Raw genomic sequence first — 15,055 nt, 5'->3', positions numbered from 1 at the left:
CCATATGCCTCTGTGAATGACCATCAGAATATTTTACATAACAGACGATTGGTCAGAAGGATGCAGTCTGAATCCTGCCTAGTCTAGTTTTAATATTTCCAGTGCAATGTAATAATGACCGATTTGGCAGATGGAATGTTTATCTTTAAAAAGCTAACGGAGACAGAAAACGGTGAAGCAGCTGCTTCCAAAAGAAGTTAACGTCCATTCGATGGTAGTTTTTCCAGAGGAATGTGGTTTATGACTATGGTTGCTTATTGGCTATCCCACTAACACACTTAGATTAATTTGAATTGGACCAGTAATTACAGAGAAAACGACAAATAGCTACACAATTTCTGTGTGTTCAGAAGGCCATCTTAGCTCACGATGTTCCAAAGACCTAATTACGATGTTCCGAACAGCGTCGGAAGCACAACGATTACAGTTTTGCACTCTGTTATGAAGGCAAATCTCTATTAAATCTTAATCTGGTTAATCTGAACATTAATTCAAAATTGATACCATCTATATAAAACGATGTGTATACGTGAACAATTTTACAAGGAACATGGGCTATTGGCTGAGCCGTATAAGCCTGCCTGGTTCATAGTCTTTCATTAGCAACAGCTTCCCCACCACACTGTCATAGGGGAACACCATTTCCTTGTCACTGTATGCTCAGACAGATTGCGTGGGCTACACACAAAAACCAAAGATGATCTGGAAGTAATTTCTTATTTATTCGTCATGAAAGTTGCACTGTTCGGTACATCGTGATCTAACTTGGTGTTTGCAGAGTCTACGTAAGCTACGTTATGTTACTGTTAACTTTACTGGCACAAGCAATATAAACGAAATCACATCAATAGCAACGTGATGCGCCAATTAACATAGTTGATAGTGGAATAATGTGTTCAGGAAGAAAATATGTACAGGTATACCTCGATTTACGAACGTTCTATTTATGAATTTTCACATTAACGAACACAACATTTTAGGGACATTCACTAACGTTCGCTTGAACAAAATTTTACATGGAGAAAAAATGGAGGAAAAGTCAGCAGACATTCCAGCAGACCCAACTCACTACTGCCCTCTAGTGCTTTAAACGTTTTTACGTTAATTAAACGTTTTCACTTTACCATCTACAGTAGCCTAATTTGCATTAGCACATTTACCAATTTAAACTCAAATGGAGGGCGAAGCTCCGGGATTTACTCAATTTAACAGTTACTCCAGACAAAAAGCAAAAGTCACCTCGATATGAAAAATGTAGATTACATTTAAGCATGGAAGAAAGGTAGACAAGGTTGGCAGCCATGTTTTAGTTACAAACTTAAAATGTGTTTTTTAAATAGAGTTGCCATTGCAGTTTCAGTCATTAATTTAATAGTCACAAAGACGTTCCGATGGTTTACCAATGAATGAAAATAGGCCTAAAGATTTTTTTTTTTTCTTTATTGTTATGAACTGCCCGGAATGAATCTCTATTAAATCAATGATAAATTCTGTTTGGTTTACAAAATTTCGGTTTACAAACAGTTTCTCAGGAACGTAACCCCTTCGTAACTAGTATACACACAACTAATGTTAGTTAAATAATAGTACATCCATCCATCCATCCATCCATCATCACCCGCTTATCCGGAGTCGGGTCGCGGTGGCAGTAGGCAAAGCCGGGTATTCCAGGTGTCCCTCTCCCCAGCAACGCATTCTAGCTCCTCCTGGGGGATCCCGAGGCGTTCCCTGGCCAGGAGAGATATATAATCTCTCCAGCGGGCTCTGGGTCTCCCTCCGGGTCTCCGCCCAGTTGGACGAGCCCGGAAAACCTCCAAAGGGAGGCGCCCGGGAGGCATCCTGATCAGATGCCCGAACCACCTCAATTGGCTCCTTTTGACGCGAAGGAGCAGCGGCTCTACTCCGAGCTCCCTCCGGATGTCCGAGCTCCTCACCCTATCTCTAAGGCTGAGCCCGGCCACCCTACGGAGGAAGCTCATTTTGGCCGCTTGTATACGCGATCTCGTTCTTTCGGTCACTACCCAAAGCTTGTGACCATAGGTGAGGGTTGGGACGTAGATCGACCAGTAAATCGAGAGCTTCGCCTTCCGGCTCAGCTCCCTCTTCACCACAACGGTCCGGTGCAACGCCCACAATACTGCTGACGCTGCACCGATCCGCCTGTCGATCTCACTCCCTTCTACCCTCACTCGTGAACAAGACCCCGAGATACTTGAACTCCTTCACTTGGGGCAAAGACTCGTTCCCAACCCGGAGGGAGCAATCCACCGGTTTCCGGCAGAGAACCATGGCCTCGGATGTGGAGGTGCTGACTCTCATCCCGGCCGCTTCACACTCGGCTGCAAACCGCTCCAGTGCGTGCTGAAGGTCACGGTCCGATGAAGCCAGCAGAACCACATCATCCGCAAAAAGCAGAGATGTGATTCTGAGGTCACCAAACCAGACACTCTCCTCACCTCGGCTGCACTTTGAGATCCTGTCCATGAATACCACAAACAGGACCGGTGACAAGGGGCAACCTTGGCGGAGTCCAACACCCACAGGAAACGTGCTTGACTTTGTGCCGAGAATGCGGACACAGCTCTCACTTTGTTTATACAGGGACCTGATGGCTCGTAACAACGGCCCTGGTACCCCATACTCCCACAGTACACCCCACAGGGTTCCCCGGGGGACACGATCGAAAGCCTTCTCCAAGTCCACAAAGCACATGTGGACTGGATGGGCAAACTCCCATGACCCCGCCAGCAACCCTGCCAAGGTAAAGAGCTGGTCCACTGTTCCATGGCCAGGACGGAAGCCACATTGCTCCTCCTGAATCCAAGGTTCGACCGTCGGTCGGAGCCTCTTTTCCAGTACCCTAGACTAAGCTTTCCCAGGGAGGCTGAGGAGTGTGATACCCCGGTAATTGGAGCACACCCTCCGGTCCCCCTTCTTGAAAATGGGGACCACCACCCCGGTCTGCCACTCCACAGGTACTGTCCCCGACCTCCACGCGACACTGAAGAGGCGTGTCAGCCAAGACAGCCCAACAATGTCCAGAGCCTTCAGCATCTCAGGGCGAATCTCATCTACACCCGGCGACTTGCCACTGAGGAGCTTTTTGACTACCTCAGCAACTTCCACCAGGGATATAGGTGCAGATTCCCCCGAGTCTTCGGGCTCTGCCTCTTCCACAGAGGACGTGTTGTTCGGGTTCAGGAGCTCCTCAAAGTGCTCTTTCCACCGCCCGACAATATCCCCAGTCCGGGTCAGCAGTTCTCCTCCCCTGCTGAAAACAGCCTGAGACAAGCCCTGGTTTCCCTTTCTGAGTCATCGGATGGTTTGCCAGAACTTCCTCGAGGCCAACCGAAAGTCCTTCTCCATAGCCTCCCCGAACTCCTCCCATACCCAGGTTTTTGCTTCAGCGACTGCCGAAGCCACAGCCCTTGTGGCCACGCGGTACCTGTCTGCTGCTTCAGGGGACCCCCGGGCCAGCCAAGCCCGAAAGGCCTCCTTCCTCAGCTTGACGGCCTCCCTCACTGCTGGTGTCCACCAGCGGGTTCTTGGGTTGCCGCCCCGACAGGCACCGATGACCTTCTGGCCACAGCTCCTGCTTGCCGCCTCTGCAATGGAGGCTTTGAACATGGCCCACTCAGACTCCATGTCCCCAGCTTCCCCCGGGATGCATGAGAAGTTCTTCCGGAGGTGGGAGTTGAAGACCTCGCGAACAGGGGCCAGACGTTCCCAGTTCACACTCACTACACGTTTGGGTTTACCGGGTCTGTCCGGCAGCCTCCCCGGCCACTTGATCCAACTCACCACCAGGTGGTGATCAGTTGACAGCTCTGCTCCTCTCTTCACCCGAGTGTCCAAGACATACGGCTGCAGGTCTGACGATACGACCACAAAGTCGATCATCGATCTTTGGCCTAAGGTGCTCTGGTACCAAGTACACTTATGAGCTACCCTATGCTCGAACATGGTGTTTGTTATCGACAATCCATGACCAGCACAGAAGTCCAATAACAAAACACCGCTTGGGTTCAGATCAGGCAGGCCGTTCCTCCCAATCACCCCCCTCCAGGTTTCTCCGTCATTGCCCATGTGAGCGTTGAAGTTGCCCAGCAGAACTATGGAGTCTCCGGATGGCACCCTTTCCAGGATGCCGCCCAGTGACTCCAAGAAGGCCGGATACTCTGAACTGCCGTTTGGTGCATAAGCACAAATGACAGTCAGAGCTTTCCCCCCAGCGACACGTAGTCACAGAGAGGCGACCCTCTCGTTCCCCGGGTGGAACTCCAACACAGTGGCGCTCAGCCAGTGGCTTGTGAGTATCCCCACACCCGCCCGGCGCCTCTCACCTTGAGCAACTCCAGAAAAGAACAGAGTCCAGCCCCTCTCCAGGAGTTTGGTTCCGGAACCAGTACTGTGCGTGGAGGTGAGCCCAACTATATCTAGTTGGTACCGCTCAGCCTCCCGCACTAGCTCCGGTTCCTTCCCCACCAGAGAGGTGACGTTCCACGTCCCCAGAACCAGTCTGCGACGCCGAGGATCAGCACTCCCGGATCCCCGCCTTTGCCTACTGCCCGATGGGCAAAGCACCCGACTCCGATGCCGACCCCTGCAGGTGGTGAGCCCACAGGGCGGCGACCCCACGTGACCAGTTCGGGCTGTGCCCGGCCGGGCCCCATGGGATAAGGCCCGGCCACCAGACGCTCGCCGACGAGCTCCCCTCCCGGGTCTGGCTCCAGCAGGGGGCCCCGGTTTCCCTTTTCCGGGCGAGGTAACTAGGTCGTTGTGTGGCCGTATCATGGGAGTCTTTGAATCGCTCTTAGTCCGGCCCCTCCCCCGGGACCAATTTGCCTTGGGAGACCCTACTGGGGGCTAACAGTGCCCCTGACAACCTAGCTCCTAGGATCACTGGGACACACAAACCCCTCCACCACGTTAAGGTGGCGATTCCTCGGAGGGGCTGTAATCGTACATTTTGAGTTTTTTTTACCTTGCTGTAAATAACGTTAATGCGCAATATACTAAATTCGCTAATGTCGTGATGGGTAGTTCATGAACAAAGTTATATTTTTGAACACATTTTTCAAATGAACAAACTGACCGAGTCATCTCCTTTTAAGATTTGTTTGTTTGGCACTCTCCCCAAACCAGAGACCTGCCTGCTCCACCTTCATCTCCTTAAACTTGATTTATACTTGACGCATCCGTGAGTACATGAAATCGAACATGAAATCAAACATATTGACATTATTGTCTAAGTCTGGATAAGTTGGAAAAAAGGTATATTTCCCAAAATGTTGTTGTATTCCTATACAATTTTGACATCTCATAGCCTACAATTTCTTATGAAACCTGAAATGTTGTGGAAGATAAAACATTTATTAATGCTATTCATAGCCGATGTAGCTATTATTTAGGCTCCTATTTAGGCAGACGGCTTTTGTGCAGTATCATCCATACAATGAACAATTTAATTACCAGGTCCAATCCAAAAAATATTGTATTAGTTTAATTTTCCTCAGATTAGTAGGTAAAGGCTATAACTGGGCAACAGTGGCATCAACAAATGCTGTCTAAAAGAGGTGTAGCCTAATGATTATGGTTATATAGCCTATTAAACTTTGGTTTCGGTTTATGCGTAGCCTGAAAAGCACTCTATAAATAAAATGTAAATTATTATTATTAATATTATTATTATTATTATTATTATTATTATTATTATTATTATTATTATACAATATACTAAATTCATGCTAAAAGAGGAAATGATAAATCATAACTGGACTAGGTGATTTGTCGAGGAAGCCACGCGCTGGCACCTTGTTTACACAGTGAACCAATACAGTTCAATGCTGCGAACAAATGAAAAACTAAGGAACATAGGACTCAGAAATTGTTGTCATTCCTTTCAAAAATATCTATGGTTCGTTAGCATTTTCTAGACTTCTGGATCATAAAATCCTTGCCAAAGTCAGAGCTGTCCTCATATCAGTTCAGGCTAGCCAAGGTAGGTTCCGTGATATCTGTAAGTTAACAGTTACAGTATTTTCGTTGGAGTGTCATGTGATCGCCTGGATGGGTGGCACCCATAAACCAGTCTTTGCGTTCACTGGACGTGTTTGACGTCACTGGACGTGTTTGTTTTGAGAACTTTTGCCCCATATTTAGGAGACGGATACACTGACAGTGATTTTTAAAATGCCTACACTCATAATTTAAGCATTTAATCCAAACAAGCTCAACTGAAAAAAGCGTGACAGTGCACCTTTAACATACTGAAATAATGTATTTAATGTATTTAGGCCTCCCTGAGCCTCCCCGAGCTAGTCAGCTAAATTGCTAGGCATTACCTAATCACGTTACTGTTACTCTGACGTCTTTCTGCCTTCAAAGTGCTTCTCATTTGTGTGCTGCGAAGACACCCCCGAAGTCACCTTTGAAGGAAAGTTTGACTAATCAATGAGCGAGGCAACGAGACATCCAGTCAACTGACCTAGGTTTTGGACGCAGACATTGAATAATACAGTTCAATGGACGCAGCCTATGTGTGCGTGGAAGTACAAGCCAAACGAATCAATCTTTTGAACGATTGGAGCAACGGCTTATTAAACTGAACGAGAGTTCCCATCACTCTGCTGTAGCCAGACCGGCTTCCGGTTACTGTTGCCGAGCAACTTCATGCAACAAATGATCTGTGGGCTGTAAACCAAACGCAAGAGGTGAGCTTTCCTTTTTTTCGTATTACTGACGAACTAGCTTTAATCATGTTAAAACAAAACAATTACCTTAAGTTATTATGTTTTGCAATATTTTATGAATCTAGTACGAGTAAGTTAATATGTTCACCACTAACGTTAGTCAGGCGGGGCATATTTGATTTTGACCGGTGTGACGCATTCTTAGCTAAATGTAACTTCCTGGCATTTTGAAATGGTCTCTTAGTCTTGCCACTTCAAATTGCCGTTGCTGTCTGTAAAGTTATAATATGAATACGCTGTAAAACTAACCAACTAATTTGTGTTTCGATGGGTGGCATAGCAGCATGTGTGCAGGCAGGACTGTGGAAGGTGCAGGATGTATAACCTGGTGGGGGTTCAGCCCTGCACTAGACCTACTCAGTGTAGGTAAGTTCTATGTTTTACAGTTACACTTAGCATAAATTACATTACTAATATATTGACATTTTAATGTCAGTCTAATCCAAGTAATTTCTTAAATGGGAAGATGATGAAACGATGTGTTTGCTCCGTCCTCACCTTTCTCCCTCTCTGCTTTCCTCAGGCTCAAGAAGACAGCATGGGAAACTGAATATTTTACTGCTGGGCAGTGGAGACCCCAGGCACATTTTCAAAACCATTGCTGGCCTGAAAGACACAGACACTCTGCATGTGAGTGCCTTTCAGCCATTGTCAATCTGTGTGCATTTCATTTACATTTACATTTTAGTCATTTGGCAGATGCTTTTAATCCAAAGCGATTTACAAGTGCATAGGTTCTTCCACAAGTTAAAGCATCACATCCATAACTAGTAAAATACACATGAAGTGCTGTTCTAAACATACAGTCATCATCAGTGCAGTTTATTTTATTTTATTTATCATAAGTGCAGTTTATTTTATTTTTTTAATTTTATTTAGAGCATACTGTAAGTCAGGTGGACCATTGCAATAGGCCTACAGCCCTTTGTGGTGTGTTGTGCATTGCATAAAATTGCCAAAAAGCCACCCAGTTTGGCAGGGCATGTGCACTGTTATGATCCTTTCTCTGTCTGTGTAGGTGTGGGTGGTAGAACACAGTATGGAGATAGTGGCTCGGCAGCTTTTGCTCCTGTCTCTGGCTCTCTCTCCCCAGCACAGTATGGGGCTCCAAGGTCAGTACCTACAGCACATTAATAATGACAGTGATGCTTACTATTAGTTATACAGTTATTTCTTTAGATGCTGTTTCCTGGAGTGTCTTATGAGACCTTATGGCAAGGCAAAGTGCAGGTTATGGTACACTTGTGTATTCTTCCTCCCTATGTTTTGTTTCTACAGAGAAGACCGAAGTGTTCTTGGAAGTGTTTGGGAACAGTGAGATCCGCAGCCAGTCGGAGTGTATACTAAAACAAACGGCGTCACAGCTCTCTTTGACTGTCACAGACACACTGAACACCTCCACCAACCCATGCCTGGACACCACAATGCTCAGGGTGTGACTTTCTGCGGCCGTTCTGTCTGTCTTTCTGCTTTTGGCATGCTCTCCTTAGTGTCTGTTTTTATCCTGGACACACTAAACATCTTTCACCCTCTCCAAAATATGTTGGCTAGATTTGCCCGTTTCTTTCTCAGTTCAAGGACCGAGATGAACTGGACAGGATATTCAAGCAATGGATCCACCCGCCCTCCTCTCAGTCCATGTCAAAACTTTGGGACAGTCGTGTCCGGCACCACTTGGGCACGCGATACGACTCAAAACTGGGGTGCTTTGACTGGGACCTCAGCATGAAACTGCATCAGAAGGGTGTAAGTCGGGACTGTACCAACAGCCAGGGAAAAAGGGAGTGTCTTTATTCTCACAACAGTAGTTGTGTTAGTTGCTTTCACCCAGCAAATGTGTACAATATAATAACGTCTATTTTTCCCTCAGTGTGGCGCTATTAACAAACAGCAGTACGTCAGATGGAGGGAAACAGGCGTGGCATTTGAGATGAGGGAGGGCCTTTACCAAACCACCAATCACAGCCTGCTCTCTACGCGCATATTTAATAATGTGAGTCCTTAGTCGTACTTAAATAATAGTAAATTTTTAATTTTAATGCAGGCAAACATGTAGACATTCTAATGTATTTCTGTTGCTATTTTGATTTAATAAACAATTTTAAGCAGTGGTTTGGGCATGGTTTTTATCAGAGATGGTGAAACCATGATTAATAATGTGCTTTTCTTTTTGTCAGAGGGGTGACAGACTAGGAATTAGAGGGTACTGGGGAGACATTGTGTCTAGCCCCTATCTCTCCTTTGGTATTGAAACAGACAACAAGGCTCTGCTCCAGACACAGAATGGACAGCACACCAAGGTAGCTTATCACTGTGGTTGTGTTACATCGAGGAGGGTATTGGCATCTCTCTGTGCAAAAATGTGTACATGCAGATTACATTTCAATTATTTTAATACTTTTAAATAGTTTAGCTAAAATGCATTATTAATAAAGGCATGATCAGATATTGAGTGGATGCTACCTTGAATGTACACTCATTGAGCACTATTAGATATTTATTAGACTTTCTTTTTTCTTATTGGTCTTCTGCTGCTCTAGCCTACCCACTTAGATGTCTGATGCATTGTGTGTTAATGTGTGGTTATTTCCGTTACTGCCGCTTTGACCAGTCTGGCCCTTCTCCTCTAACCGCTCTCATTAACAATACATTTTCGCCGATGTTTTTACTGATGTTTTTAGTTTTTTGCACCATTCTCTGCAAACAAAAAGGGGGCGGCCTGTAGCGTAGTGGTTAAGGTAAATGACTGGGACACGCAAAATCGGTGGTTCTAATCCCGGTGTAGCCATAATAAGATCCGCACAGCCATTGGGCCCTTGAGCAAGGCCCTCAACCCTCATTGCTTCAGGGGAGGATTGTCTCCTGCTTAGTCTAACTGTATGTCGCTCTGGATAAGAGTGTGTCAAATGCCAGTAATGTAATAATGTAACTCTAGAGACTGTTGTGTGTGGAAATCCGAGAGCGATCCGGAGATCAGCAGTGTCTGAGATACTCATACCACCATGTCTGGCACCAACAATCATTCCACACTCAAAGTTACTTTGATCACATTTCTTACCCATTCTGCCATTTGATCTGAACCTGTTGATCATATCTGCATGCTTTTATGCATTTAGTTGCTGCCAGATGATTGGCTGATTAAATATTTGCATTTAACACGCTGGTGTTCAGGTCTACCTAATAAAGTGCTCACTGAATGTATTTTTAAAATTCTTTTAATTTCTTTCAACTTTCTTTAATTTGCCCTTGTCCACATATCACACAAATTAAGTCATAGGTATATGTGTTCCTTTACTGGGATAGAACAGATAAAGATAATGAGATGCCGATTGAGAAAGATATCCATAGATTTACACAATAGAAAACTTGCAGGTGAATATACTGTACGATTTGCAAACCTGTTCATTGATTTCTTCCTGTGTCTCCAGACTGCCCAGGATATCTCCTGTCACAATGTTCAGGAGCTGTTCCAGGCTCTTGTCTGCAGGAGTGGCATTCCCTCCTTTCAGCAAGGCAGCCAGGAAGGACAGGAGCAAGACCCCTCGGCCAATCATAGACCCTCATCACCTCAGCCAGAGGCCAATCAGAGATTTACTGATAATGGTAGTCCATGCTTACTGTATATAATGTGTTTAATGTTGATTATACAGTTCTTTCCATGGTTCTTATTAAAGAGGAATTTATTTTATTTATACTTCGATAACGATAATTATAATCAAAGGTTATCATACGCTTGTGCATGTTTCAGTATAGCTTATATAGTGCAGCTTGTAATGACCGTTTTGTGAAAGGTAATTGTATAGTATTTTATGTGCTATGAACCTTTTCTTCTCTTGTAGGGCTCTTGTGCTTGGATGGAGTGAATGTGACTTTTCTGCCTGTTGACTCACTGTCAAAACTGCCAAAAAAACAGAGATTCTCCCACCTCTTTAACACTGTATATTGTTCAGCCAGGTACCTGGTATTATATTTGCCAACTTTAGTCTGTTTAGTCTGTGTTCTTCTATGCCACAACAGTAACCAATTAGTGTGGATTTATGAAAATTTAGATAGTTGATTCATCAGTTTGTGCAACTTATTGGAAGTGAATTTTGAATGTGTGAAATTAAAAATAGTAAAATATTTAGACTATAGTGTCATCCACAGTTTAGGAATGAAATGACTGATGAAAATACACATTGTGGAAAAGGGAATTATTGAGTTCTCACAAAGCTGACCCCTCTACCTTAAAGAAATATACCTTTCTCATACTGTATGTGAAGAAATCCATTGTTGACCACAGTGTGCATGTCTTTAACTTGTATCATGCCACTTTTCCTGACAAAACAAAATATTGTTTGAGACACAAATATACACAAATATATGTTTTATACACAAAAGCTCTATTAGCACTATGAGGCAAATTGATGCGCTAATGGAAATGTAGCTCCTGAGGCCATGATTCCATTTGGCCAGTGCTCACTGTTTTTATGGATTAATGAATATTTCATTGGCGGTACTGTGATGTGACTGATTGATGTTGTTTTCCTTCCCAAGCTTGGTTCACCAGCTGGGTCCCTCGCTGAGACAGGTTACAGCTCCTGATGCTGTTCTTGTGGTGGAGCTAGCCGAGTGAGTGTCTTACCATGTCCATGCACCGCACTGTGGCTGCTCTCACAAGTGGGCATGTGAAGGCATATTTTTTAAATTTTCTGCAATAATTGAAATTGAAACCTTACCTATCCTCTCCTTTTCAGGTACTTGCTGGACCTTTCGAAGGAGCAAATTAAGGGATTTGCGGAGAAGGTGGATGACATTGCCAGAGAGGCAGGGTTTGAGTCTGCAAATGCAGGAAAGAGTGATGTATATTCAACGTACACTCTACAAAAGGAGTGACATCCCATTTCTTTCCACTCCATTGCACTCCTTTTCCAATATAATAATAATAATAATAATAATAATAATGATAACAATAATAACTTAGTAGTAGTAGTAGTAGTAATTTGATACCCTAATCCATATCTTCCAGTTCCATTCCAGATATCCATACTGTAATTAAACTGCGTGTGGATGCAAATGTCCGTATTCTGCTTACTACTATTGGCATTATTGGCTTATAAGCTGTATTATATAAATAAATATTTAATGTAAAAAATTCTGGTGTGTGTTCATGGCTGAAAATCTGAAAAATTTCTATTTCATCTTCCAGAGCACATAAAAAATGTTCTGGAGAAATATTAATTCTTTACTTCTTTCATATAAGTCAATAAGAACAGGTATGTCCATTCTAATATATAGTGCAAAACTACCACTTGCTAAGTGGGGCACATTTTTTAAAATTATCATAATATATACTCAGTGAGCACTTGATTTGATTTACTACCTACTGGCTGCTGAAAAATGAAAATGTATTTCCTCTATTATTGCAACTAAATGGTTTCAGGTCTTTAGACATCATGTAATAGACAAAGACAGATTTTAAAATTATTTATTACATTACATTATTGGCATTTGGCTGACGCTCTTATCCAGAGTGACGTACAACAAAGTGCATACCCATAACCAGGGATAAGTTCGCTGAAAGACCCTAGAGGGAAGTACAATTTCAACTGCTACCTGTACAACAAAGATAAGGACGAGGGCCAATTTTTTTTTTTTTTTTAAGTGACCAAAGTTAACTATCCAAACACTGCTTACCTAGCCAACTAAAAATACCGATACACAAAGCAAGTCACAGAGACAACAATTAAGGTTCACAGGGAGGTAGGGAGGGATGGGGAGAGGTGCTGCTTGAAGAGGTGGGGAGAGATTCTACAGTTCTGACCTCAATGGGGAGTTCGTTCCACCACCGTGGAGGCAGAACAGACAGTAGTCGTGAGCGTGAGGTGGAGGTTCGGAGAGGGGGAGGTGCCAAGCGGCCTGTGGAGGCTGAACGAAGAGGTCTGGCAGGGGTGTAGGGTCTGATGATTTTTTGTAGGTAAGCTGGGGAAGACCCCTTAACTGCTTGGAAGGCTAGCACCAATGTTTTGAATTTGATGCGAGCCATGACAGGCAGCCAGTGGAGGGAAGTAAGCAGGGGGGTGACGTGTGAGTATTTGGGAAGGTTGAAGACCAGACGAGCTGCTGCATTCTGGATAAGTTGGAGGGGTCTGATGGCGGACGCTGGGAGGCCAGCCAAGAGGGAATTGCAGTAGTCCAGGCGGAATAGAACCATCGCTTGGACCAGGAGCTGGGTCGAGTAGGGGGTGAGAAAGGGGCGGATTCTGCGTATGTTGTATAGGAAGAACCTGCAAGACCGGGTCACCGCCGCAATGTTATCGGAAAGTCTGCTGTCCATCACCACGCCGAGGTTCCTTGCACTGGGTGACGGCGTGAGTGTGGTATCCCCGAGGGAAATGGAGAGATCCAGATGAGGAGAGGTATTAGCAGGGATGAATATCATTTCAGTCTTGCCTGGGTTGAGCTTTAGATGGTGGTTGTCCATCCAGCTCTGGATGTCCCTCAGGCAAGCAGAGATACGGGCTGAAACCTGCGTATCAGACGGCGGGAACGAGACGAAGAGTTGGGTATCGTCCGCGTAGCAGTGGTAGGATAGCCCATGTGCAGTGATCACAGGGCCAAGGGAGCGAGTGTAAAGAGAAAAAAGAAGCGGGCCTAGGACTGAGCCCTGGGGAACTCCTGTGGCGAGGGGCCGAGGTGTCGATACCGAACCAGCCCAGGCAACCTGGATGGAGCGACCAGAGAGGTAGGACTCGATCCAGTCCAGGGCTGTGCCACAGATGTGCCCGTTGCTGACAGGGCAGACAGGAGGATGGAGTGATCCACAATGTCGAAGGCAGCAGAGAGATCTAGAAGAATGAGGACAGGAGAGGGAGGCTGCTCGTGCGGCATGGAGCGACTCACTGACGGAGAGGAGCGCAGTCTCTGTCGAGTGGCCCGATCTAAAGCCAGACTGATGGGGGTCTAGCAGGTTGTTGTTAGAAAAGAAAGAAGAAAGTTGAGTAGAAGCGGCTCGTTCTGTAGTTTTAGAAAGGAAAGGAAGAAGAGATACCGGGCGGTAGTTCTGGACGATGGAGGGATCCAGAGTAGGCTTTTTTAGCAGCGGAGTGATGTGGGCCCTCTTGGAGGATGCCGGAAAACAGCCGGAAGACAGGGAGTTGACAAGGGAGGTGACAAATGGGAGAATGTCAGGTGTGATAGTTTGGAGAAGAGAAGAGGGGTTTAATTTATTTAAACACCCATATCACCCCTGGGAAAAATAAATTGCCCCCTTAACTGCACCACCCTTAGCTGCAATAACTGCAATTTACTTTAATTTGATATCAGTTTTTCACATCGCAGTGGAGGAATTTTAGCCCACTCTTTCATTAAAATTGCTGGGTTTTCCAGCATGAATTGCTGGTTTCAGGTCTTGCCACAGCATATCGATTGGGTTCAAGTCAGAACTTTGACTATGTTACTCCAAAACTTTAATTTTGTTTCTTTTCAGCCATTCAGGTGTGGACTTTCTTTGTCATGCTTCATAACCCTATTATGCTTCAGATTCAGTTTGTGGACAGAATAATTTTCTGGTACAGAGCAGAATTCATGGTTCCTTTGATAATGGCAGCAAAGCACCATCACACTACCACCGCCACATTTGACTGTTATATTACTGTAAAAAGCTGTATTTGCTTCATGCTAGATATAATGGGGCTTGTGTCATCGAAAATATTCCAATATTGACTCATCTGTACTTAGTCCATTGTCCCAAAATGCTTTGGGATCATCCAGGTACTTTTTTGCAATTATGAGTGTCACGTTATGTAGTTTATTCATGTCACAGTTGCAAACTTATGTCACAAATTATGTTTGTTTCATGTTATGTGGTTCTGTTAATTGTTTAGCGTACACTTTTTTGTGTCTTTCTGCAAACCTTGCGTTCCTGCTTTCTCTCCCTTTCTGTCACTCACACTTCCCTAATTGTTTCAGTTTCCCTTGTCTTCTTACTAATCTACTAACTTTGAATCAGGATTGGGTAGTACTAACATTCTAACCATGTGTTCATGTTTACCTTACGTTTCTTGTGCATGTCATTTACTAATTTACTAACGCGAGGGCAGGATAGGTTTATTACTAACAATGACCAATTATCTCGTTAACTTGTCAATCCTCCACACCTGATTTCCATTCTCATGCTGCTCTCAAGCTAATTGTCTGCACCTGTCTACACCTGGATATAAGCTCAGTTTCATGTCATGTCTTTGCGAAATTGTTGCCTCCTGTTTGTCAATGCATGGTTTAGCAGTTTTTTCAAGCCATTGTCTACCTGTTATGATCCACGC

The 15,055-nt window shown here is 44.6% G+C and overlaps 1 protein-coding gene across 5 annotated transcripts; it reads left to right on the top strand.

Moving 5' to 3' along the window:
* Positions 1 to 6,541: 6,541 nt before the first annotated feature.
* LOC133122700 (dynein axonemal assembly factor 3-like) lies at positions 6,542 to 11,845 on the top strand. 5 transcript variants are annotated; one of them, XM_061232810.1, is made up of 12 exons: positions 6,542 to 6,713; positions 7,036 to 7,114; positions 7,276 to 7,382; positions 7,771 to 7,864; positions 8,031 to 8,185; positions 8,325 to 8,498; positions 8,623 to 8,745; positions 8,930 to 9,052; positions 10,181 to 10,355; positions 10,592 to 10,706; positions 11,289 to 11,363; positions 11,489 to 11,845. In XM_061232810.1, the coding sequence occupies exons 2-12, from the start codon at positions 7,069 to 7,071 to the stop codon at positions 11,625 to 11,627; spliced, it is 1,326 nt and encodes a 441-aa protein (XP_061088794.1). In that variant the 5' UTR covers positions 6,542 to 6,713; positions 7,036 to 7,068; the 3' UTR covers positions 11,628 to 11,845. The 5 variants fall into 5 exon arrangements, with proteins under 5 accessions (XP_061088794.1, XP_061088791.1, XP_061088795.1 ...); XM_061232807.1 differs by having other exon boundaries at positions 7,036 to 7,118; XM_061232811.1 differs by having other exon boundaries at positions 7,033 to 7,114.
* The last annotated feature ends 3,210 nt before the right edge of the window (positions 11,846 to 15,055 follow it).

This window comes from Conger conger, chromosome 2, assembly GCF_963514075.1.
Source record: "Conger conger chromosome 2, fConCon1.1, whole genome shotgun sequence".
In the NCBI taxonomy this organism is placed as follows: Eukaryota; Metazoa; Chordata; class Actinopteri; order Anguilliformes; family Congridae; genus Conger; species Conger conger.
The sequence above is the reverse complement of the archived record's forward strand: the minus strand, read 5'-3'. Positions and strand labels throughout refer to the sequence as shown.

What these genes read in the sequence shown, in the direction of transcription:
- LOC133122700 (XM_061232807.1), top strand. Translation starts at nt 7,037, where the DNA reads ATGTGTGCAGGCAGGACTGTGGAAGGTGCAGGATGTATAACCTGGTGG. An exon ending in GCACAGTATGGGGCTCCAAG is followed by an intron (nt 7,865 to 8,030) that starts GTCAGTACCTAC and finishes TTGTTTCTACAG; the next exon opens with AGAAGACCGAAGTGTTCTTG. An exon ending in TCAGAGATTTACTGATAATG is followed by an intron (nt 10,356 to 10,591) that starts GTAGTCCATGCT and finishes CTTCTCTTGTAG; the next exon opens with GGCTCTTGTGCTTGGATGGA.